General features: G+C 58.1%; 3 protein-coding genes and 2 non-coding genes across 13 annotated transcripts; 4 read left to right on the top strand and 1 right to left on the bottom strand.

Annotated features, from left to right (window-relative positions):
• The first annotated feature begins 838 nt into the window (after positions 1-838).
• Positions 839-5,899, top strand: Shfl (shiftless antiviral inhibitor of ribosomal frameshifting). Of its 2 annotated transcripts, none has more exons than XM_074054106.1 (9): positions 839-991; positions 1,480-1,603; positions 1,749-1,798; positions 2,914-2,952; positions 3,114-3,263; positions 4,305-4,408; positions 4,535-4,689; positions 4,931-5,161; positions 5,367-5,899. In XM_074054106.1, the coding sequence occupies exons 1-8, from the start codon at positions 971-973 to the stop codon at positions 5,146-5,148; spliced, it is 861 nt and encodes a 286-aa protein (XP_073910207.1). In that variant the 5' UTR covers positions 839-970; the 3' UTR covers positions 5,149-5,161; positions 5,367-5,899. The 2 variants fall into 2 exon arrangements, with proteins under 2 accessions (XP_073910207.1, XP_073910206.1); XM_074054105.1 differs by having other exon boundaries at positions 4,931-5,183.
• Angptl6 (angiopoietin like 6) lies at positions 5,386-13,455 on the bottom strand. 7 transcript variants are annotated; one of them, XM_074054103.1, is made up of 8 exons: positions 13,345-13,455; positions 12,906-12,993; positions 11,456-11,550; positions 8,457-9,075; positions 7,336-7,513; positions 6,499-6,686; positions 6,159-6,429; positions 5,386-5,576 (listed from the first exon to the last, which is right to left on the bottom strand). In XM_074054103.1, exons 4-8 carry the CDS (start codon positions 9,066-9,068, stop codon positions 5,386-5,388), a joined length of 1,440 nt encoding a protein of 479 aa, XP_073910204.1. In that variant the 5' UTR covers positions 9,069-9,075; positions 11,456-11,550; positions 12,906-12,993; positions 13,345-13,455. The 7 variants fall into 7 exon arrangements, with proteins under 7 accessions (XP_073910204.1, XP_073910205.1, XP_020021363.1 ...); XM_074054104.1 differs by having other exon boundaries at positions 11,456-11,533; XM_020165774.2 differs by lacking the exon at positions 13,345-13,455 and adding an exon at positions 13,091-13,230.
• Positions 13,440-20,210, top strand: P2ry11 (purinergic receptor P2Y11). 2 transcript variants are annotated; one of them, XM_020165836.2, is made up of 13 exons: positions 13,440-13,587; positions 13,676-13,846; positions 14,287-14,388; positions 14,580-14,630; positions 14,743-14,913; positions 15,557-15,633; positions 15,815-15,922; positions 16,012-16,135; positions 16,228-16,306; positions 16,396-16,525; positions 16,607-16,773; positions 16,859-16,951; positions 18,906-20,210. In XM_020165836.2, exons 1-13 carry the CDS (start codon positions 13,570-13,572, stop codon positions 19,982-19,984), a joined length of 2,370 nt encoding a protein of 789 aa, XP_020021425.1. In that variant the 5' UTR covers positions 13,440-13,569; the 3' UTR covers positions 19,985-20,210. The 2 variants fall into 2 exon arrangements, with proteins under 2 accessions (XP_020021425.1, XP_020021423.1); XM_020165834.2 differs by lacking the exons at positions 13,440-13,587; positions 13,676-13,846; positions 14,287-14,388; ... (7 more) ...; positions 16,607-16,773; positions 16,859-16,951 and adding an exon at positions 17,085-17,546.
• On the top strand, positions 14,429-14,516 carry LOC141417148 (small nucleolar RNA SNORD105). The gene has a single exon (XR_012441750.1). It is a non-coding gene; the product is annotated as a small nucleolar RNA SNORD105 (small nucleolar RNA).
• On the top strand, positions 15,673-15,752 carry LOC141417154 (small nucleolar RNA U105B). The gene has a single exon (XR_012441757.1). It is a non-coding gene; the product is annotated as a small nucleolar RNA U105B (small nucleolar RNA).
• Positions 20,211-20,212: the final 2 nt, after the last annotated feature.

Genomic DNA, 20,212 nt, shown 5'->3' with positions numbered 1-20,212 from the left:
GAGCTCCTCCATGCTGTCGAGAGTGCTGGGGACCAGAAATGTGTCATTTCTTCCATCACCCTCTCGCCTACGGGCCTGCCTGTCCTTCCTATGCACTTTCCGTAGGTGACCCGGGAACCAGCGGAGTGAGTGCGGCACTCCAAGAGCCATTAACAACCCACTCTGAAGCCAGGCACTGGTGGCTCACGCCTGTAATCCTAACTACTACTCAGGAGGCAGAGATCAGAAGGATCGTGGTTCGAGGCCAGCCCAGGCAAATAGTTCATGAGACCCTATCTTGAAAAAATCCATCACAAAAAAGGGGTGATGGAGTGACTCAAGGTGTAGGCCCTGAGTTCAAACCCCAGTACAGCAAAAAAAAAAAAAAAAAAAAAAAAAAAAAAAACCCTCTCCACTCCAGGATGTAGGAACCATGGTCATCCCCATTGTACAGAGGAGTAAACTGAGGCTCAAAGAGAGGCAGGTGGCCTGGTTAGAGACTCAGAGCCAGAGAAGGACCCCGATCCTGAGGAGCGCTCATTCCCCGGCGAATGGGGGCGGGGAGGGTGACACACGGGGGGGGGGCTGGGGGAGGAGCACGGCCTTCCGAGGCGGCCCCGCCCCCACGAGGGACGTGGAGACGCGGCCCCCGCGCAGCGTGGGGACATGTGACCGACTGCAGAGGCCGCGCCGCCTCCCGCGCCCGAGCTGCGCGCGCCCCGCCGCAGGGCGCAGACCCCGCGCGCCTCGCGCCCGCCGCCAGCCACCCGCCGGGGCTCGGGGCGCAAGAGCGGAGGCGGAGCCGGGGCGGAGCCAGCGCGCCCCGTCCCCCAAGAATCGAAAGCGAAAGAGGGGCCGGGGAGGGGGGCGGAGCCAGGCCAGGCCACGCCCCTCCGCCCTGCGCGCGGCGGGACCGACGGGCGCGCCCAGGTGGGGGGCGGCCGAGCGCGCAGTGCGGACCCTCGCGGGGACCTACGCGGCCGCCGCCACCATGTCACAGGAAGGCGTGGAGGTAGGAGATGGCCACAACTGGGCCAGGGGACCGTCACCGACGCCCGGGAGGGGCTGGCGGCACCCAGGGGGCTTCGCAGTTCTGGGGGACCGCATCCGAAGCGCACGCCTTCCCCCAACCCTGGCTGGCGCGCGGGTCCCCCCTGCCCTCCCCAGCAAGGGACAGTGACTTCCACATCCCCGAGAGCGAAATGCGGCCTCCCCGAGGAAAAGCGGGGGCTGCAGGGTCAGGGGTCAGAGACCACGGGGTAACCTGGCCGGCCTCCCTGCTCCTTACACCCCTTTGCACCCACCCCGGGCTGGGACGCGCGCCCCACTCCGCACCCTCCCCCAGTGCCCTGCGAGGACTTTGGCTTTTTCCAGGAAATGCCATAAAGGGATGGGGGGGCGCGGAAGTCAAAGCCAAGGGTCAAGTTCAGGCACGTCGGGTGGGGGAGGGGCGTCGCCTGTCCTCCCCGCCCCCACCCGAGCCCTCTGCGCCCATCGCAGCTGGAGAAGAGCGTGCGGCGCCTGCGGGAGAAGTTTCACGGGAAGGTCTCCCCCAAAAAGGCGGGGGCTCTGATGAAGAAATTCGGCAGCGACCACACCGGCGTGGGACGCTCCATCGTCTACGGTGGGGACCCGCGTGGGAAAGCCAGGGGGCGTGGCGTGGGAAGAGGCGCGGGGACCCGTTCCCGCAGGGGGCCTGGCTTGTCGGGGAGGGACACCCTTGAACTCCTACACAGCCTTCAAGGGCCTTGCGTTTCTTCTCCCACCAGGCGTGAAGCAGAAAGATGGTCAGGAACTGAGTAATGACTTGGATGCCCAGGTAACCTGACTCCTCGGCCCAAAGGGGAGGGATAGCTCAGGGGACCCAGCCAGCCTTGGTGTCCCACTCTGGAGCAAGAGGGATGCGACGCGGTGGCCAATCCACAGCTCATCATCGCTCCACCTCATTCTCACCTTTTCCCCTTTCCCATCTGCTAACGGCCAAGGAGCCTGCAAACAGTAGGCACTCGTTATGTGCTGATTGTACTAAAAGGGAGAAAGAGAAACTGAAACTAGGGAGAAAGGAAGAAAAACTGAATGGCTTTGATGTTCAGATGTGACATGGCCCCTTTGCGTCTTAGAGCACTTTGGTCACTGGTAAAGTGGCTTGGACCACCTGAAAGGCTTATTATCGTAGTCATTAAAGAGTATAAATAAAGTGTGTTATACTCTTTACGTGTATGCATAGAATGTGATTAAAACAGACCAAAAGAGAGTGGTAGAGTGAGCACTTCCCGTATGACAGGAATTATTTCATGGCCACAGTGACATGGGAGAGAGGTCCTGTTATACATTATCTTCCCATTTTGCTGATGAGGAAACTGAGGTCCAGAGTGGTAATGTCACCTGCCAGGTTCATGCAGGAAGCAGGCAGCAGATGGGATTTGAACCCTGGCCACCTGGGATTAGAACCAAGGCTTTCAGATGCCTCTCAGTAAGGTCTCAGTGGTTGCCTGCCTTTTGCACAGCTGGAGGTGTTAGAGTTGGGATTTGAACCTGCACCTCACTGCTTCCTAAACTGTTAGCCTAAAGCAACGTGGCTTCAAAGAAGTGGTGTCATGGTACCACAAATGTGTGGTGTTTGCAGGCCAGCAGGGAGAATGGGGTGCAGCCCCACTCATTCAGGGTGCTCTTGGACTCTGGGCCTCAGTCCCCCCCAGCAATGGTGATAACAGGTATTGAATAGCTGAGGCCACACACCTGGCTCTCAGAAGCAGGTACTGCTGTCACTCCTGGCGACTCACGGGCTCCCTGTTCTCAAATGGGTCCAGGACCCTGTCTCCGCATCCAGGAGCCCCTCCCTTCCCCCCATACAGGGGTCCTTCCTTTGGCAAGCAAGAGTGCAAAGAGACCTGAGACCCTTCCCCAGTTTCTTAGTTCTGTTTCTCCACCCAGGACCCACCAGAGGACATGAAGCAAGACCGGGACATCCAGGTGTGTTGGCGGTGGGGAGGGAGGATGGGGGCACATCCATGCATTTGGAGGAGGAGATTTGTTGGGCAGGAGGAGGACACATTTGTAGGAAGAGGGGGCTGACACGTTTGTATTGCTGGAGGAGGGTGACACCCTTTTGTCCCCACCCCTCCATTCCACAGGCAGTGGCGACCTCCCTGTTGCCTTTGACAGAAGCCAATCTACGCATGTTCCAGCGTGCCCAGGATGACCTCATCCCTGCCGTGGACCGCCAGTTTGCTTGCTCCTCCTGTGACCACGTTTGGTGGCGCCGTGTGCCCCAGCGGAAAGAGGTGATAAATCAAAACCTGATCTTGAGGGCCAGGTACTGTGGCTCACACCTACAGTCCCAGCTACTCAGGAGGTGGAGATGGAGAGGATCATGGTTGGAGGTCAGCCCAGGCAAAAAGCTTGCAGGACCCTAATTTCAGCCAATCAAAACTAGGCATGGTGGCCCATTCCTGTCATCCCAGCTATGATGGAGGCATGGTCCAAGGTCAGCTGTGGGCAAAAAAAAGTGAGACCCTAGCTGAAAAATAATTAAAGCAGCCAGGCACCAGTGGCTCATGCCTGTAATCCTAGCTACTCAGGAGGCAGAAATCAGGAGGACTGCAGTTCAAAGCCAGCCAGGGCAAACAGTTCCGTGAGAACCTATCTCAAAAAAACCCAACACAAAAGTGGGGCTGGTGGAGTGGCTCAAGGTGAAGGCCCTGAGTTCAAGCCTCAGCACCGCCACCAAAAAAAAAAAAACAAAAAAAACCTAAAGCAAAAAGCACTGGGGGTGTGGCTCAAGAGGTAGAGCACCTGTTCTGTTTAGTAAACACAGGTCCTGAGTTCAAATCCCAATATCACCAAAAAAAACTTGACCTTGAGTCTGCCTGAGATTAACTCCTGACCCACATCTGCAGCAAGGGTCCTTCTGACGGAAGGGCGTGAACTTCTGAGAGCCTAAGCCGCAGCCTCCAGCCTCTGGAGTCCAACTCGACCTGTAGCTGGGCTCCTGCCCTGGAGTTCCAGAAGCTGAACTCCTTGCCCCAGGCCATAGAACTTGAACTCGATCTCGATCCCAGGCCACACTCCCAAATCTGGCTTCTGAACCCCCTGACCGGCAGAGTGCTCTTGGTAAATGCTTAACTAGCTCTTGGCAGGATGGTCCTGGGGGAGCCCGGTTTGCAGTGTTTGCCGATTGCTGTTTACCACTGTGGCCATCGACAGGCCACCAGCGTGAGCCACTGAACTGGGAGCTGGGCATCTGAAGGCCACACCAGCCACTGCAGGCCTGACCCCAAACCCAGACACCTTTGACCGCCCTGGTCCCCTCTCCACCTGCTCAGGTGTCCAGGTGCCGAAAATGTCGCAAGCGCTATGAGCCAGTGCCAGCTGACAAGATGTGGGGGCTGGCTGAGTTCCACTGCCCAAAGTGTCGGCACAACTTCCGGTGAGGGCAAGGGTGTCTCCCCCCTCCCCCAGTCCCAACCCTCCCCTCCCCAGCCCCGCTCCGCAGCCCACCCCCAACGGCAGCCCGGACTCGCCCTCGGGCCCTCACCACCCTGCCCGCCCCCAGAGGCTGGGCACAGATGGGGTCCCCGTCCCCCTGCTACGGGTGTGGCTTCCCCGTGTATCCGACACGGATCCTCCCCCCGCGCTGGGACCGGGACGTGGACCGTCGGAGTTCACACACTCATTCCTGCTCGGCCGCCGACTGCTACAACCGGAGAGGTGAGGCCCGGACCTGACCTCCCCCTGGGGTCTTAGGTACAAAGCTGGGCGTCCCCGGGCCTCCGTCATGTTTTGGCCTCTCCCCAGACGACACCCACATTCCTGGCTGTGTCTTGTACTCTGAACACGTCTGAATTTTGTGCAGCTGTGGCCTCGGCTCCTCCTCCAGCCTCAGCTGCCCCCGGTCCCCAGACTCTTCCCCAAACCTCAAGGTCCTGACCGCTCCCCCTCTCCCCCCCAGAGCCCCATGTGCCGGGGACCTCCTGCGCCCACCCCAAGAGTCGTAAACAAAACCACCTGCCCAAAGTCCTCTACCCCAGCAACCCGCACATCAGCAGTGGCTCCACCGTGGCCACCTGCCTGAGCCAAGGTGGCCTCTTGGACGATCTGGACAACCTCATCTTGGAGGACCTGAAGGAGGAGGAGGAGGAAGAGGAGGAGGGTGGGCCCAGGGAGTGACCCCTCCGGCCAGGTGCGCACAGGAAGCAGACACGGTCAGTCTGTGGATACTTGGTGGTGTTATATAAGCTCAGCCAAGGCGCAGACACCCCTGGGAGCCCTCTCTGGGCCTGCGACCTTAGCTGGGGAATGGGGAGGAACTCCTGGGGCCCTGGGGAAAAGCCACGCAGAGGAGGCCTGGCCAGGACTCTGGCTGACCGGCCTCCCCTGGGCCCTAGGGGACAGAGGAACAGGTAGTCACAGCCTCACAGGCCGGATCAGCATCGCAGCCTTCCTCAGAGAGTATGCCCCACCGCGGAACTCAGCCCAGTAGACGCCGTCCTGGTAGCGGCTCCGGTAGTGACCACCGTGGTGCCACACACCGTTGAGGTTGGAGTGGGCACAGGCATGGTACCACCAGCCCCCACGCTGGTACAGGGCACAGTTACCTGAGGGGAGAGAGAGTGAGTCTGTGTCCCCAGCAGAATAAAAGTCTGTACCAGCACCTCATTGTGCAAGGCTTTTGCCGGGCATCCCCTGGCCCTTTTCAATATTACTGAATATAAGCCCTGCTCCTCCATCTCCTCTCCAAAATAAAAGCCCTAGCTTCCCATTTTCTTCTTCAGAGTAACAGCCTTAATTCCCGATCTTCCTGCTGAAGTACAAGTCACACCTTCCCCAACTTTTCTGCTAAGTAGATGCCTACTGCTCATTCCTTTATCAGGAAAATAAAAATCTCTATTTCCTTTCTACAATAAATGTCTGGACTGGAGGGGGGTGTGTCTCAGTGGTAAGAGCTCAAGGCCCTAGCACTCAACCTCTGCCCTCAGCCAGTACAGGATTCCTGAAAGTTTTGCTTCATCAGAGAAGAAATCTGGGCTCCCATCCCCTCATCAAAATAAAAGCCTGGTCCCTTGTTCTCTAGTCAGACTACAAGCTTCCTTACTAGAGGAAGCTTCTGCCTTCGTTCTCTCACCAGAACAAAAGTCCCATCTCTTCTACCCTCCTACTAGATTAAAAGGTCTCCTTACCAGAATAGGAGTCTCTGTCTCTATCCATGGTGCTGAAAGGCTTGTCGCTGTGCCAGGACAGAGAATCTCCTGCATCACCATGGTACTGGCCAAGCCGCAGGCGGTAATGGTCACTCTCGGGTTCCAGAGAGAAGCTGTCGTAGTGGGCACGTGCCCCCCGGCCCCCCCAGTCCTCCAGAAGCACCAGCAGCTCATGGTCCCCGCGGCTGGTCAGCTGGTATATGGGTTCGAGGCCCAGCCAGTATTCCCCATCGGGCCGTCCAAAGCCCACCTGGCAAGGGTGGGACCATGAGGAAATGAGGAGTCCTGGGCCCCGCCTGCCCTGCCCACCCGCACCCACCTTGTAGTGCTGCCAGTTCGTGAAGAAGTTGACGGACCCGTCTTGTCGCCGCTGGATCACAGTCCAGCCCCCACCCTCCACCTGTTGCTCACACCACGCCGAGACCACACGCCGGCCCAGCTGCAGCTCATACACTTTGCTCTGCCCGTGGCCCGCCTGCTGGGCCTCTGCGCAGTCCCGCCAGGGGCCTGTGGGCACAGGGGTAACGGAGGCACAGCCAGGGCCAACCACTGCGTGCCACAATAGGATTCATGACTCATTGGTCCCCTCACCCAAATAAAAAGTACTGCCTCTTCCTTTCCCACACTCTTAACTAAGTACCAATAGCCATTTCCTTACCTAGGTAAGTCACTCTTCCCTCAGCAGAGTGGATGTAGAGTCTGGAGTTCCTAAACTCTGCTTCTTTGGTCTTCTCACCAGCATATAAGCCCTGAACATGGTACTGTAAACCAGTTCCTCACCAAAGTGGCAGACCTAAAATCTGTCCACTCACCAAAATAAGAGTGCCTTCTCTCCTGTTTCCTATTTTCACATCATAACAAGATTGGTCTTTGTGGGTTTTTTTTTTTTTTTTTTTGCAGTGGTTTTGTGCATGCTAGGCAGGTGCTCTACGTGGAGCTACATTCCCAGCCCTAGTCTTTTTTTTCTTTTTTTCTTTTCAGTCAAAATAAGAGCCCTATCTCCCTGCTTCCTTGCCAGAATAAGAGCCTCATTTTCTCCAGTCCTCTCACTATAACTGGACTCTGCCATTAAAATCCTGACTTCTAGTGCCTTCTACCCACACTGCACTGGGAATTCCTAGTTCCTTGCATCCCCAACAGCCCTGCCTCATCTTACCAGCTGGCTTGGTGGGAGCAGCAGGGTGCCCTGCAGACAAGGGGGAGGCCTGGGGCCCCTGCTGTCTCAATGTGTGGTCTCTCTGAGGCTCTGGGGCTGGGTCCAACCTGCTGCTGGTGTTACTGGTGCCACCCACCAGACTCAGAGGAACCACAGGCACCAGGGGTGGTGGCAGGACCTGGTGAGGGAGAAAGTCAGATGTAGGTGCCCTCATCCTCTGCTCAGGAGGCCGGTGTCGGGCCCTGGACGATGGGTAAAGCTCCTGGTGCCCTAACAATCAGGAAGCCGGGCAAGGAGATCCCCCGGTACTAGGCCCATCCGCCCCCAAGCCTAACTCGTGGCCTTCAAGTGCACATAGAGCTGGGCTAACATTCCCGCCATGGTGCTCGGAGCTTAACTAATCTCTGCCTCAGTTTCCCTTTCCGAAAAGGTAGGTGTAACAGGAGCACAATCCAACTTCGAGTGTTTAGCTTACCAAATTCTCCCATCAACCCTGGAACATAGGGACAGTCACAGAGCAACAACGTCTAACCCGAAAGCTGGGGCAGGGCTGAGGGTGTAGCTCAGTGGCGGAGCATTTGCCTAGCATGCACAAAGCCCTGGGTTCTTCCCCAGCACCCTAAAACCAGCGGGGTCAGAAATGCTCCAGAATTCAGAGCGTGGCGGGAGGCACATGGGGATATACTATCTTTGGGCTTCATGTGAGTAGAGGACCTTATGAATATCTGCGTTAAGTGTGTATAAGTACTATAAATAACCCTCATGTTTTCAGTCAAATAAGTAACGAGACCAGGCGGGTGGAAATTTTGTTTTTTCTTTTTGGTGAGGCTGGGCTTTGAACTCAGGTCTTCACTTGTAAAGAAGGCCCTCTACCACTTGGACCACACTTCCAGTCTATTTTGCTCTGGTTATGGAAATGGGGGTCTCGCAAACTATTTGTCCAGCCTGGCCTCGAACCTCGATCCTCCCGCCCTCAGCCTCCCAAGTAGCTAGGATTACAGGCTGAACCACCGGCTCCTGGCTAGGGTTCTCCCCACTCCCTCCCGACTTTCGGATTTCGGAACTGCGGAGAAGAGGTGGGGACAGCAAGTGGCCGCTCCGAGAAGAGGCTGGGCGGTTACCTGCTGCTGCCCAGCGGCGCCCCCGGGGCACAGGCGCTCCAGGCGGGCGATGAGGCCGCTCTGCTGGCTGACCAGCTGTGCCAGCTCGCGGAACTTGACGTCCAGCTGGTGGAAGCGCGCGGCCGCGTGCTGCGCCTCGGCGGAGGCGTTGAGCACGCGCTCCCCGAGCAGCGCCAACGCGGCGGCAGGCTCCGCCCCCGGCCCCGCCCCGGCGGCGGGCTCCGCCCCCTGGCCAGGCCCCGCCTCGTGCTGCAGCTGCGCGCGCAGCTGGCCCAGGCGCGCGCTCAGGCCCCGGCTCTCCTTACGCAGCGCGCGCACCTCGCCCGCCACGGCGCCGTCAGCGGCCGCCAGCCGCTGCAGCTCGCGCAGCAGCTCCTCGTGGCGGCTCACGCGCATGCGCAGCGCCGCCACCTCGCTGGCGTTGACGGCGTCCGGCGTCGGGCGCGCGGGGGCGGAGCCGCTCCAGCACACGGCGCCCGTGAACTTGTGCTGGGGCAGCACGAAGGTGTAGGTGCAGCGCGGGGCGCCCGCCCGCGCCCGCCACGCGCACAGCAGCAGCAGCAGCAGCAGCAGCAGCGGCGGCGGCAACGCGCGCATCGGGAGCGCGCACATGGCTCACCTGCAAGCAGAGGAGGAGGAGGGAGGACGTGGGACTCCAGAGCCACAGGCAGCCTCCTCTCCCCACTATGCTCCACCTGCGGGACCCCCGGGGCCCATGCCCGTCCTCATTTCCATACTGTGGGTTCCTCGCGCTTTAATTCATTCATTCATTCATTCATCAAGCAGTTATTGAGCGCAGCAATCTCGGTTCGAATCCGAGTCACTGCACCAAATGTAGGCCCCAAAGTGACCACGTGGAGAGGAGTGATCTGGCCAAGAGACTCTACTGCCGGGTGGGAGAGGGAGAGAGCCAAGAAAGCGAGGGAGAGAGGGGCAGGGGCTTAAATACCCCTCAGTGGGACTCAGCATGATCTGATTGGTTAGGATCTTATGGTTCATGCTGATTGGAGGTTGGGGCAGAAGGAGGGTTCAAGCTAGACTTGAGGCAGGACCGTAACCCTGGAAAACAGAAGCTTAAGGGTGCAGTAAGAACTGAAACTTCTCAGTGCCATTATTGCCAACATGCACCGTGAATAGTTGGGAACAAAACACGAGAGTCCTTGCCCTGGTAGGCAATAAACAAAAATAGGAGTAACAGAGTACCTGAGTCCGTACTAAGTACTAAAAATAAGAGAACCTCAGATACAGGGGATCCGTGCCAGGGCGGATTGAGAGGTAAGTGGTTGTTGAAGGAGGACATGAAGGAGGTGAGGGAGGAAATCCTGTGAGTGTCTGGGGAGAGAAGGATGGGGGTGGGGCAGCAAGTGCAAAGGCCCTGAGGCTGCACCTGATGGAGGAATTGCAGGCAGTTTAGGGAAGGTGGAGGTAAAGCATGGGGCGTGGGTGGGGATGTGGGAGGAGAGGTCTCATTAAGTCCTCTCATATCTCTAGTAGTGGACAAGTTCTCAGGCCCAAACCCCATTACATCTTTCTTCACGCCCCCCCTCCACTTGAAGCCAGGGCCCCCAGGGCCTCAGGAGGACTCTGCCACTGAGCCACACACCCCAGCCTGCAGCGGCCTTTTTCCACAGCAGCTCCAAGCCATCAGCCAGGCCTGTCCACTCTTCTGTTTAGACACAGAATTCCTTCACACTCCCTTTCTCCCCCATTCCCAGCTCCAGACACCATCTGGATTTCCTTACAGTAGTGACCTCCCTGTTGGCCAATCTTCTGCCTTTGACCTCTGGTCTGTCCCCTATACACACAGAGGCCAGAAGGCACTGTGAACACCCCTCTGCTCAGAGCCTTCTGTCCCACCTCACTTAGAGGAAATAAGCAGATCCTCCTGGTGATCCTTAAGGCCCTGCAGTCTGCCAGGTCCTTCCTGCCTTCATCTCCTCCCCATGCACCCACAAACAACTCCAACTGCAAGGCCTTTGTAGTTCCAGTTTCCTTAGTCTGAGCACTGTACACCCACACACACATGTATGTATGTATGTATGTGTTTTGTGTGTGTACTGCTGGGAATGGAACCCAGGGCAAATGCCACCCATCTACACCCCCAGCCCTTTTTTATTTTTACTTTGTGACAGGGTCTTGCTATGTAGCTCAGACTGGCCTCATAGTCACCATCCTCCTACCTATGCTTCCTGAGTAGCTTGGATGACAGATGTACACCACAACATCTGACTTGTTGATTGAGATGGGGTCTCACTTTCTGTCTTGAATTTCAATCCTCCCGATCTCCGCCTCCCACTGGGACTACAGGCGTACACCACCGTAGTTCACTCAAAATCCCTGCTTTTATGGAGCTGATATTGTAGTTGGGAAAACAATAAGTAAAACTCAGTAGGTAGGTGATACTGCTTAGGAGAAAAAGCCAGTAGGAAAGGCGCCAGGAGTCTGGAGATGAAGAGAAGGTGTTTAAGTAGATGGATCAGGAGGAGGCATGGCTCAAGTAGTAGAAGAGTCGGAAAAGCCTCACCAAAAAGGTGACAACTGGAGCAAAGATCTGAAGGAAGAAAGAAGCGGAAACAGCATTCCAGGCAGAGGGAACAGCAAGTGCAAAGGCTCTGAAGTTGGACCTTGCTTTGGTGCTGGCCAGGAAACAGCAGGGAGGCCTGCGAGGGTGGAGCAGAGGGAAGGGGAGAATAGGAGGCGATGAGGGCACAGAGGTAACGGCATAGCAGGCAGGGCCTTGTGGGCTGTGAGAAGGACTCGATTTACTCTGAATCAGGTGGGAGCCATGGAGGGTTCTGGGAGAACAGCACAATCACTAAGGTTCTACTGGGTCAAGCTGGAGTTCCCCAGGGCAGGGTCTCGTCTTTGTCTTTCTTTTGCCAACACCAGGTCCCCTACAACAGGATGGACCCCACGCTGTCAGCCCAAGTTAGCAAGAACCCTCCCGATCCAAGCCAAAGCCATGATCTCCACCTCCATCTGCACGCACACCCTCTCACCTTTCACGACCAAGACCGAGGTTTTCAGCAAGCACGAGAAGTCCGAGGAAGAGCCGAGGGTCCAGTAGGGCCTCTGTGCTGGGGAAGGGGAGAGGCTGGTGAGAGACCAGGAGAGAGAAGGCTGAGAAACCACCCTCAATCCCCCTGCCCCCTGAGCCCGTGACTGCAGCAATGGTAAATATTTACCACTTCCCCCGTGAGAACTGAGGCAGAATTTCCAGACCACCAGAGTCTGATAACACAGGTCAGCGCCCTGGACAGCCCTTTCTCCTCCTCCCAAAGGAGCAGAGCGTGGGAGGCTGCAGGCCCCGGCCAGACCTGCAGGATCTGGGCCCCAGACATCCACATCACACAGAGAAGGACAAAGATGGCTGTCACTGGTAGGCACGTGCTCTGTGACAGGGACGGCATTGAACCCAACACCTTTTTCTCTCACTTAATCCTAGCAATCTGAGCTGGGTTCTGTGTGTTACCTTAAATTTTACAACTAAGGCTCAGAGAGGGTGAGCTACTTGCCTGTGATCACACAGCCAGAAAGACAGAATTGGAAACAAAATATACATTCATGCAACAAGTGTATATTCAAAATACAGCACAGCTTAAAGGGAAATGCCCTGTGGGCTGAGTGTATCAGATCTGTGTGTCAGACACATCCTCTTGGCCCAAGAAGCACAGAGATTACAAGGAGACATGGTGAAACCCATTTGCCCATCCGCCCCACCATTCAAGTTCCCTTTGTCTTTCACACACTTGGTCTCATTTTCACACAAGTCAAACCACACAGGGGCAGAGGAAAAGAAACAACCCTGCAGGCATTTCTCAGACATAGAAAGAGATCACCCAGAGTCCCCTGGAGCCCAGTCCCAGGGTCCCCAACCTGTCTGAAGACCCCACAGAGGAGGAGCAGGGTCCTTCCCTTCTTTGAACCGTCCGGAGTAACCCGAGTGCACTCCAGCGCTGAGAGAGGAAATGGTCCTCCCAGATCCAAGAGAGAGGCTGCCAGGCTGGGCTCCGGGCCTGGCCTGGGACCCCCCACACTGGGCCCCTCGGCCCCCCACCCCCAGCCCCCTCTGGCTTCCCCACTGGCAGCAGATAGGGGGGCTGAAGGAGGGGGAGAAAGGGGAGATATGGAGAGAGAGAGACACTTGTGGAGGCAGGGAGAGAGCTGGGAACAGATGGGGGCTTACTGATGATGAATGGGATGGTCGATGACAAAGTTGGGGAAAAGAGAGATGGAGGTAGGAGGAGACAGACGGGGGAGGCAGAATGGGGGGGGTGGGGAAGAGGAGAAAGAATCCAGGAGAGGCCATGGCAGAGGAACAGCCCAACCAGGGGGTGTCCATTCCTTCACCGCAAGGTTTCGGGGAGGAAGCCAGCGTCCTGAGGCCAAGTCTGGGGCTTTGAATGGAAAGAGGGAGGAGGTGAATTATTCACCAAGCACTGGCCTTACCCAGAGTTTCCAGAATGTGATGTGGAGTTTCCATCCCTTGGCCCATCAGCAGACAGGGTCCGCGGGGATGACAGATGGCCTTCAGGAACTGGGGGACAAAATAAATGACCGACTGCCACAAGCTCTATTTATTCCCTTGTCTCTCTGTGTACAGCATGGCTCCCCAAGTGTGCCAATCATTGTACCTTCGCTCGCTCTCTCTTTTCATGCCCTGGGCATGCTATTATCCTCACTTTGGGATATCTTAGTAGCCTCCGAGTGGAGAAAATGGTTATCAAAATTGCACAGCTGGTGAAAAGCCGGAGGATCGTGAGTTCAAGTTGAAGGCCATTCTGGGCTACATAGAGAGTTCTGGGCCAGCATGAGCTAATAACAAGATCCTGTCTCCAAAATCTAAAAAAACACAGATGGAGGAAATAGGACACGACGAGATTCGAACCCGTGAATCTGACAATGCGCGGCCTGGAGCTGAGTAGCCCTGTTTAGTTTCCGTAGGACAGGTCTCGCAGTGTCTCCATAGCAACTCCTCCTACGATTTCCGCCAGCTTCCCTCAGGCCACGCAGTGCGTCGGCCCGCCTGATGACGCCACTCGCCAGGCGCCGGAAGTGAGCAGCACAGTGCCGGAAGCGACGGCAGAGGCGGCCTCGTGGAGGAGAAGGCAGCATGGGACAGTCGGGGCGGGTAGGTCACGGCGATCAGGGCGGCGGGGAGCGCAGGGTGGGGACGAGCCGAGACTGCGACGCTCACCGTTCGCCTGTCGCCCTCTCAGTCCCGGCACCAGAAACGCGCGCGCGCCCAGGCGCAGCTCCGCAACCTCGAGGCCTATGCTGCGCAGCCGCACTCGTTCGTGTTCACGCGGGGCCGCGCGGGTCGCAGCGTCCGGCAGCTCAGCCTGGATGTGCGGCGGGTTATGGAGCCGCTCACCGCCACCCGCCTGCAGGTCTGCACCTCCATGCCCACCTCCACCCCACCCTGGGCCCCGGGATCGCGGGCGCGCAGGTAGACGCATGTAGCCTTGGTCTTGGTTGTGTGCGGAAGCCTGGGTTGTAGTAGCTCGGGGGTAGAGAGCTTGCTTAGCACGCGCAAGGCCCTAAGTTGTCCCTGTCGCAAGAAGAAAAAAAGCAATGGACATAGTAAAGCTTGGCTTCTCTTAAAGTTACTGAGCCTCAATTTGCACATCTATCAAATGGGACGGCGCACTGTAAGCAATGGGCGGGGGCAGCATTTGAACTCAAGTCTGATTGGCTCCAGAGGCCAGGATCTTGCTATTCTTCTGGGCTTGGCCCTGTTGGGATGGTTAGATGCAAAGAACAGCATAACAGGGCCCTCAGCTCAATGAGGGATGTTAGTATTTGTTCTTCTCCTTTGTGTGATTTGCAGGTTCGCAAGAAAAACTCGCTGAAGGACTGTGTGGCAGTGGCTGGGCCCCTTGGGGTCACACACTTCCTGATCTTGAGCAAAACGGACACCAACGTCTACTTTGTGAGTGGGCACCTACACCCTGAGTCTCCCCCAGGCCTCCTCCCCAGTCTCTCATGATGAATCCATGTGCCCCTGAGTTGCCATGATTCTGGCTTCAAAGTAAACGCTCTGAAGAGATGTGGCAGTGGCTCCCATCGTCCTGTCCCCTAGCTGGACCCCTGCACCCTCACTCATCTTCTCTTCTCCTACAGAAGCTGATGCGCCTCCCAGGAGGCCCCACCTTGACCTTCCAGGTCAACAAGGTGAGGGGTAGAGGTGGTGGGGAGGGGAGCCATGTGGAACAGGAGCTGGGTTTGGGGATGACTCGGCCACGTGGATAGTGTCGCCGTCACCCACTCGTTGTCCTCCCTGCAGTACACACTGGTGCGTGATGTGGTCTCCTCACTGCGCAGGCACCGCATGCACGAGCAGCAGTTCATCCACCCGCCCCTCCTGGTGCTCAACAGCTTCGGCCCCCACGGCATGCACGTGAAGCTCACAGCCACCATGTTCCAGAACCTGTTCCCTTCCATCAACGTGCACAAGGTGCTCTGACGCGTGGCAGGCAGCAGACCCTTTCTCCCGCTCCCTTTCTACAGAGACGAAGTCATTTGCCTCTGAGGTTAGGGTCAAGGAGGCAGGACTAGACTTTTGTTTATTTTGGCGGGGTGGGGGAGGCTGTGGTGGTGGTGCTGGTGGTGGCGGCGATAGGGATAGAACTAGGCAAAGTACTAGAGTTATTTTTTGTTTCTTTTTGGGGTTTTGAGACCCAGTCTCGATATTTAGCCCAGGCTGGCCTAAAACTGAAGATCCTCCTGCCTCAGTTTCCCAGGTGCTGAGATTACAGGCAGGTACCACCATGCTCAGCAAGGCTGGAGTTTTAAATCTCTTTGGCTGCAGAGTCCCAGCCCCTAAACCCTGGCTCTGGTGGTTCTTCAATTAGGCTTATGATAAGATGGTCCTAATTAGGAAATCTGGTGTGGGTAACACTGGTGGGCCCCACATTCACAGTTTTCAGGAGCCCATGAATCCTGCTTGCCTTGCCCAACCTGCGTGGTGTCACCAGTAACACAGTCACATACATGCACACTTGACTCTGGTGCCTGCAGTGGGATGGGGCCAGCCTGGCCAGGTCATCTGGCCTCAGCGTGGGTCCCGGGCAGCTCACGTGGTCCCCTGTCCCTGCCAGGTGAACCTGAACACCATCAAACGCTGCCTTCTGATTAACTACAACCCTGACTCCCAGGAGCTGGACTTCCGCCATTAGTGAGTGCTGGGAGCGGGGAGGCACTGCAGGGTGGGTGTCCCCGTGCGGCTGATGACAGCACTGCTGCTGAGACTCCATGATGGCTCAGTCTCAAAGTAAACGCACTGACGCACTCTGGGAAGGGATGCCAAGCTGCCCTCTGATCCCGGGTCCCCTAACCCAGTCTGTTCCCCACTACAGCAGCATCAAAGTGGTCCCTGTGGGTGCTAGTCGCGGGATGAAGAAGCTGCTGCAGGAGAAGTTCCCCAACATGAGCCGCCTGCAGGACATCAGCGAGCTGCTGGCCACGTGAGGAGGGTGCTGGGCGGGAGGGTAGGGGGCACGCAGGACTGCTCCAGGAGCCAGGGGACCCACTGAGCCCGTCTGTCCCTCCACAGGGGCGCAGGGCTGTCAGAGAGCGAGGCAGAGCCCGATGGCGAGCACAACATCACGGAGCTGCCCCAGGCCATCGCAGGTCGTGGCAACATGCGTGCCCAGCAGAGTGCTGTGCGGCTCACGGAGGTGAGGCAAGAACAGGTGGCCTGTGATGGCAGGGTGGCTTCTGGCACCTCCCAGCCCCACAGAAGGACTGAATGTCTCCTGGGTCCCCCCAGATCGGGCCCCGGATGACGCTGCGACTCATTAAGATCCAAGAGGGTGTTGGGGCCGGCAACGTGCTGTTCCACAGTTACGGTGAGCTGGACAAGGTGCCGTGGGTGGGGGGTGGTGCCAGTGGGCCTGTGGGGACCGCAGGGAGCCATGTCACACATCCCCCCACTCAGTGCACAAGACAGAGGAGGAGCTCCAGGCCATCCTGGCGGCCAAGGAGGAGAAGCTGCGGCTCAAGGCCCAGAGGCGGGACCAGCAGGCCCAGAATGTGCAGCGCAAGCGAGAGCGCCAGGAGGCCCACAAGTCAGTGGCATGACAGGCCAGCCGGCAGGTGGCGGGTGGGTAGGCTCCTGGCTGGGGCTGACCACTGCCCCTCTCCTGCAGGAAGAAGAGCCTGGCAGGCATGAAGAGGTCCCGGGCGGGGGCTGACGGGGACAGCGATGCTGAGGACCCTGGGGCGCCCCCAGAGGCAGAGGGGCCCAGCCGCCAGGGAGAAGAGGAGGATGAGGCTGAGTACTTCCGCCAAGCAGTGGGCGAGGAGCCTGATGAGGGTGTGTGGTAGGGTGGTGAGCTGGTCGTGGAGCCTGTCTTTGCAACCGGGGGTGGGGGGGAACCTGACCCTGTGTCTCCCCACAGACATGTTCCCCAGGGTGGCCAAGCGGAGACGGCTTTCCGGACCCCCAGGCAGGAAGTGGCAGGTGAAGCAGCGGAGGCCTGACCGGGACCGTGGCAGAGGCCGGGGTGGGGCCTGGAGGCCCTCAGAGCCCAAGGGCCGACCCCAAGGGGCCCAGGCCAAGCCAAGGCTGAGAGAGGCTGCCCCAGGCCGTGGCCGAGTCCAGCGTCGTCCACCAAAGAGAGGCACCTGAGCCGAGCCCCAGCGGCACACAGGAACGCCCCAGATTGGGGCCCGGGAGCTGCCCTGGACACTCCTAGGCCACCCCGGTTTCCTTTCATAAAGGAGCTGTCACCCCACCTTCCCTCCAATAAACCACCAAACATGGCATACATCTGTGTCTGCTTTTGGGATGGGCTGGGGGCCAACAGGATGGAGCCTAGGGACCTGGCCAGCCCCAAACGGAAGGTAGTGCTAGCTTCGGCCTGGGCCATGTGGCCCTGGCCCCTCCCTAATGCTGTGAGCAGCCGGCCTTCCTTCCTGCAGCAGGATGAGGAAGGAAGCGTCTGGGCGGGAGGCGGCTCCTGGCCCGGCTCTGCAGGCTGAGGTTGGAGCAGCCTCAGGGGCAGGCGGTGGCCCTGCTGCTGGGAGCTTGGGAGGGGCCTCAGGTGTCACAGATGCTGGAGCAGGCCATGGCGGCCTACAGCACAGGTGAGCAAACGGCTGGTCTGGTTCATGCTTGACGTGGGGACTAGGCCATCGCCACTTAGCCTGAAATGGGGGCAATGGGGCTGGCCAGGTTCCAGGGGCAGAGGGGACTTCACTCGCCAAGGACTTGCTAGGGTGGGAGGAGGGTGTGTGCCTTGCCAGTGGTCTGCAGGACACCGGGAAACAGGCTGAGTGGGGTATAGGGTGGACTCCAGCCCCGTGCTGCTGGTGGTCCCAGACACGGGTTGTGGGAACTGGGAAGCCAGTAGTAAGAGGGGGCCCTCTCTGGCCTTCTGCAGTAGGGGGTCCTTTTCATGGACATTTTCACCATAGTAACGGAGATACCAACTGTAGAGAAAAACCAAGCAGGGCATGGGGACCAGAGGGTGCTGAGGGGCATGCAACCACCATGTAAGGGTGGTCAGGATGTTGACGGGACCAAGGCCAAGGGAGCTGAGGGAGGAAAGCCTGCATACATGTCTACGGCCCATAAGTGGGGCAAGTGCTAACAGTCAGTGCAAAGGTCCTGAGGCAGGATGTGGGATGACTAGGGAATCTCAGCTGCTGGAGATAAATGTCAGGGGGGTGGGGAGAGAAAGGTTGGACTCCTTCAGGGCTTTGTGGAATTGAACTTTTTTTGGTGGTACTGGGCTTTGAACTCAGGGTCTCATGCTTGCTATGTAAGCACTCTTACCACATGACCCACTCTGCCAGTGGGTCTTTTTTCTTTTTTGTGATGGGTTATTTTGCAAAATAGGGTCTTAGGAATTATTTGCCCAAACTGGCTTTGAACTGTGGATCTCCTGAGCTCTGCCTCCTGAGTAGATAGGATTACAGGCGTGAGCCATGGTATCTGAGATGGAATTGAACTTTTGATGGCAGTGCAGGGGATGAAATCCAGGGCCTTGTGCATGCTGAGACCACCTCTACCAGAGCTACACCCCAGTGGGACTGGCTTTTCTGAAGCAGGATATGGAAGGGTGCAGGAGGGTGGAGGGACCTGGCTGGCATGTTCATGGCACCCTCTGGAGGTTGTGGGGGCATGCACAAGAGGTAGCAGCCTGGCTGGGCTCCCTGATAGACAGGAGGGTGGGCACAGTGGGCCTGGGTGGTCACTGAAGGCTTACATGCTGGCTTCCAGGGCAGTGGCCCAGGTGGTCCTTTTGAGAACCAGGGAGAGCCCAGCAAACTTGTCATCCGAGTGACAAGCCTCTGTAGAAAGGAGTATGGGCTCCTGGGTATGGAGGGACTCAACAATGTGGTGTTCACAGAGGGACTGGTGTGCCAACACGAAAGGGCTGAGGGCAAGAACCACACAAAGAGGAAGGACAGGACTCAGCCAGTGATACTCTCTGCCCACAGATGCCAAGCCCTGCCCTGCTAACTTTATGGCAGTAGTTGACCGCAAGCTGGAAGCGTACCAGGAAGCATACCTGTGTCCCCTTCTGATGGTTGAGTTCCTGGTGGCCGTGGCAGGCAATGGCCTGGCCCTATACCGCTTCATCATGCGGGAACAGCGGCCATGGCACCTGGCCGTGGTCTTCTCTGCCCAGCTGGCGTTCAGCAACCTACTCTATGCCCTGACACTGCCCCCGCTGGCCATGTACTTCTACCCCCCCAAGAGCTGGAGCTATGGGGAGGTGGCCTGCCGCCTGGAGCGCTTCCTCTTCACCTGCAACCTGCTGGGCGGTGTCATCTTCATCACGTGCATCAGCCTCAACCGCTACCTGGGTGTGGTCCACCCCTTCTTCACCCGCAGCCATCTGCGGCCTAAACATGCCTGGGCCTTCAGTGCTGCCAGTTGGGTCCTGGCGGCCCTGCTGGCAGTGCCCACCCTCAGCTTCTCCCACCTGAAGCAGCCACAGCAGGAAGCAGGGGAGTGTAGCCAAACCAAACCTGACGCCTGTGTCAAGTGCCTGGGGACAGCAGATGACAGCCGGCTGCCAGCCTTCAGAGCCTACAGCCTGGTGCTGGCGGGGCTGGGTGGCGGCTTGCCACTGCTGCTCACCCTGGTGGCTTACGGTGCACTGGGGTGGGCCGTGCTGCGCAGTCACAGCATGACCTCGGCTGAGAAGCTGCGTGTGATTATGCTGGTGGCCAGTGGGGTGGCCCTCTATGCCAGCTCCTACGTGCCCTACCATGTCACACGGGTGCTCAATTTGGACGCCCGGCAGCGCTGGCGTGCCCGCTGTCCAGGCTTTGCCAATGAGACCCAGGCCATGGAGGCACTGGAGCTGGAGCACTACCTGAGCTACCAGGTGACGCGGGGCCTGGTGCCCCTGGCCATCTGTATCCACCCGCTGCTCTACATGGCCGTGGTGCCCAGCCTGGACTGCTGCCGCCAGTGCTACCTGACCCGCCAAAACCCGGACAAGAACCCTGGCCAGGTCTTGCCTCTTGCCGCCACAGCCACCCCTGAAACCTCAGAGCTAGGCCTATGACGTGCTCTATCTCGAGCCTGCTCCTCACCATAAGGCACTCATAGTGACCAAGTAAGAACCCAAAAATGTGACAGGCCCTATGCCCTGAGAGGTCCCCTCCGGGCTCCCACTTCCTCCAGGAAGTGGCAGCCAGGGTGGGACAACCACAGCGCAAGTGGGGGAAGGCACAAGTCCCTTCCACGGTGTCACCCACAAGGCCATCGTGGGCCAGAGACCAAAGCCCAGCTT

The sequence above is a fragment of the Castor canadensis genome, chromosome 14, assembly GCF_047511655.1.
Source record: "Castor canadensis chromosome 14, mCasCan1.hap1v2, whole genome shotgun sequence".
In the NCBI taxonomy this organism is placed as follows: domain Eukaryota; kingdom Metazoa; phylum Chordata; class Mammalia; order Rodentia; family Castoridae; genus Castor; species Castor canadensis.
This window is presented reverse-complemented; position numbering and strand designations above follow the sequence as displayed.

What these genes read in the sequence shown, in the direction of transcription:
- Shfl (XM_074054106.1), top strand. Translation starts at nt 971, where the DNA reads ATGTCACAGGAAGGCGTGGAG. An exon ending in TGTCACAGGAAGGCGTGGAG is followed by an intron (nt 992 to 1,479) that starts GTAGGAGATGGC and finishes CGCCCATCGCAG; the next exon opens with CTGGAGAAGAGCGTGCGGCG. An exon ending in GGGACGCTCCATCGTCTACG is followed by an intron (nt 1,604 to 1,748) that starts GTGGGGACCCGC and finishes TTCTCCCACCAG; the next exon opens with GCGTGAAGCAGAAAGATGGT.
- Angptl6 (XM_074054103.1), bottom strand. Translation starts at nt 9,068, where the DNA reads ATGTGCGCGCTCCCGATGCGCGCGTTGCCGCCGCCGCTGCTGCTGCTG. An exon ending in TGCTCCCACCAAGCCAGCTG is followed by an intron (nt 6,687 to 7,335) that starts GTAAGATGAGGC and finishes CTGTGCCCACAG; the next exon opens with GCCCCTGGCGGGACTGCGCA. An exon ending in AGACAGAGACTCCTATTCTG is followed by an intron (nt 5,577 to 6,158) that starts GTAAGGAGACCT and finishes CTCTCCCCTCAG; the next exon opens with GTAACTGTGCCCTGTACCAG.
- P2ry11 (XM_020165836.2), top strand. An exon ending in TGACCTTCCAGGTCAACAAG is followed by an intron (nt 14,631 to 14,742) that starts GTGAGGGGTAGA and finishes TCCTCCCTGCAG; the next exon opens with TACACACTGGTGCGTGATGT. An exon ending in GGGCGAGGAGCCTGATGAGG is followed by an intron (nt 16,774 to 16,858) that starts GTGTGTGGTAGG and finishes GTCTCCCCACAG; the next exon opens with ACATGTTCCCCAGGGTGGCC.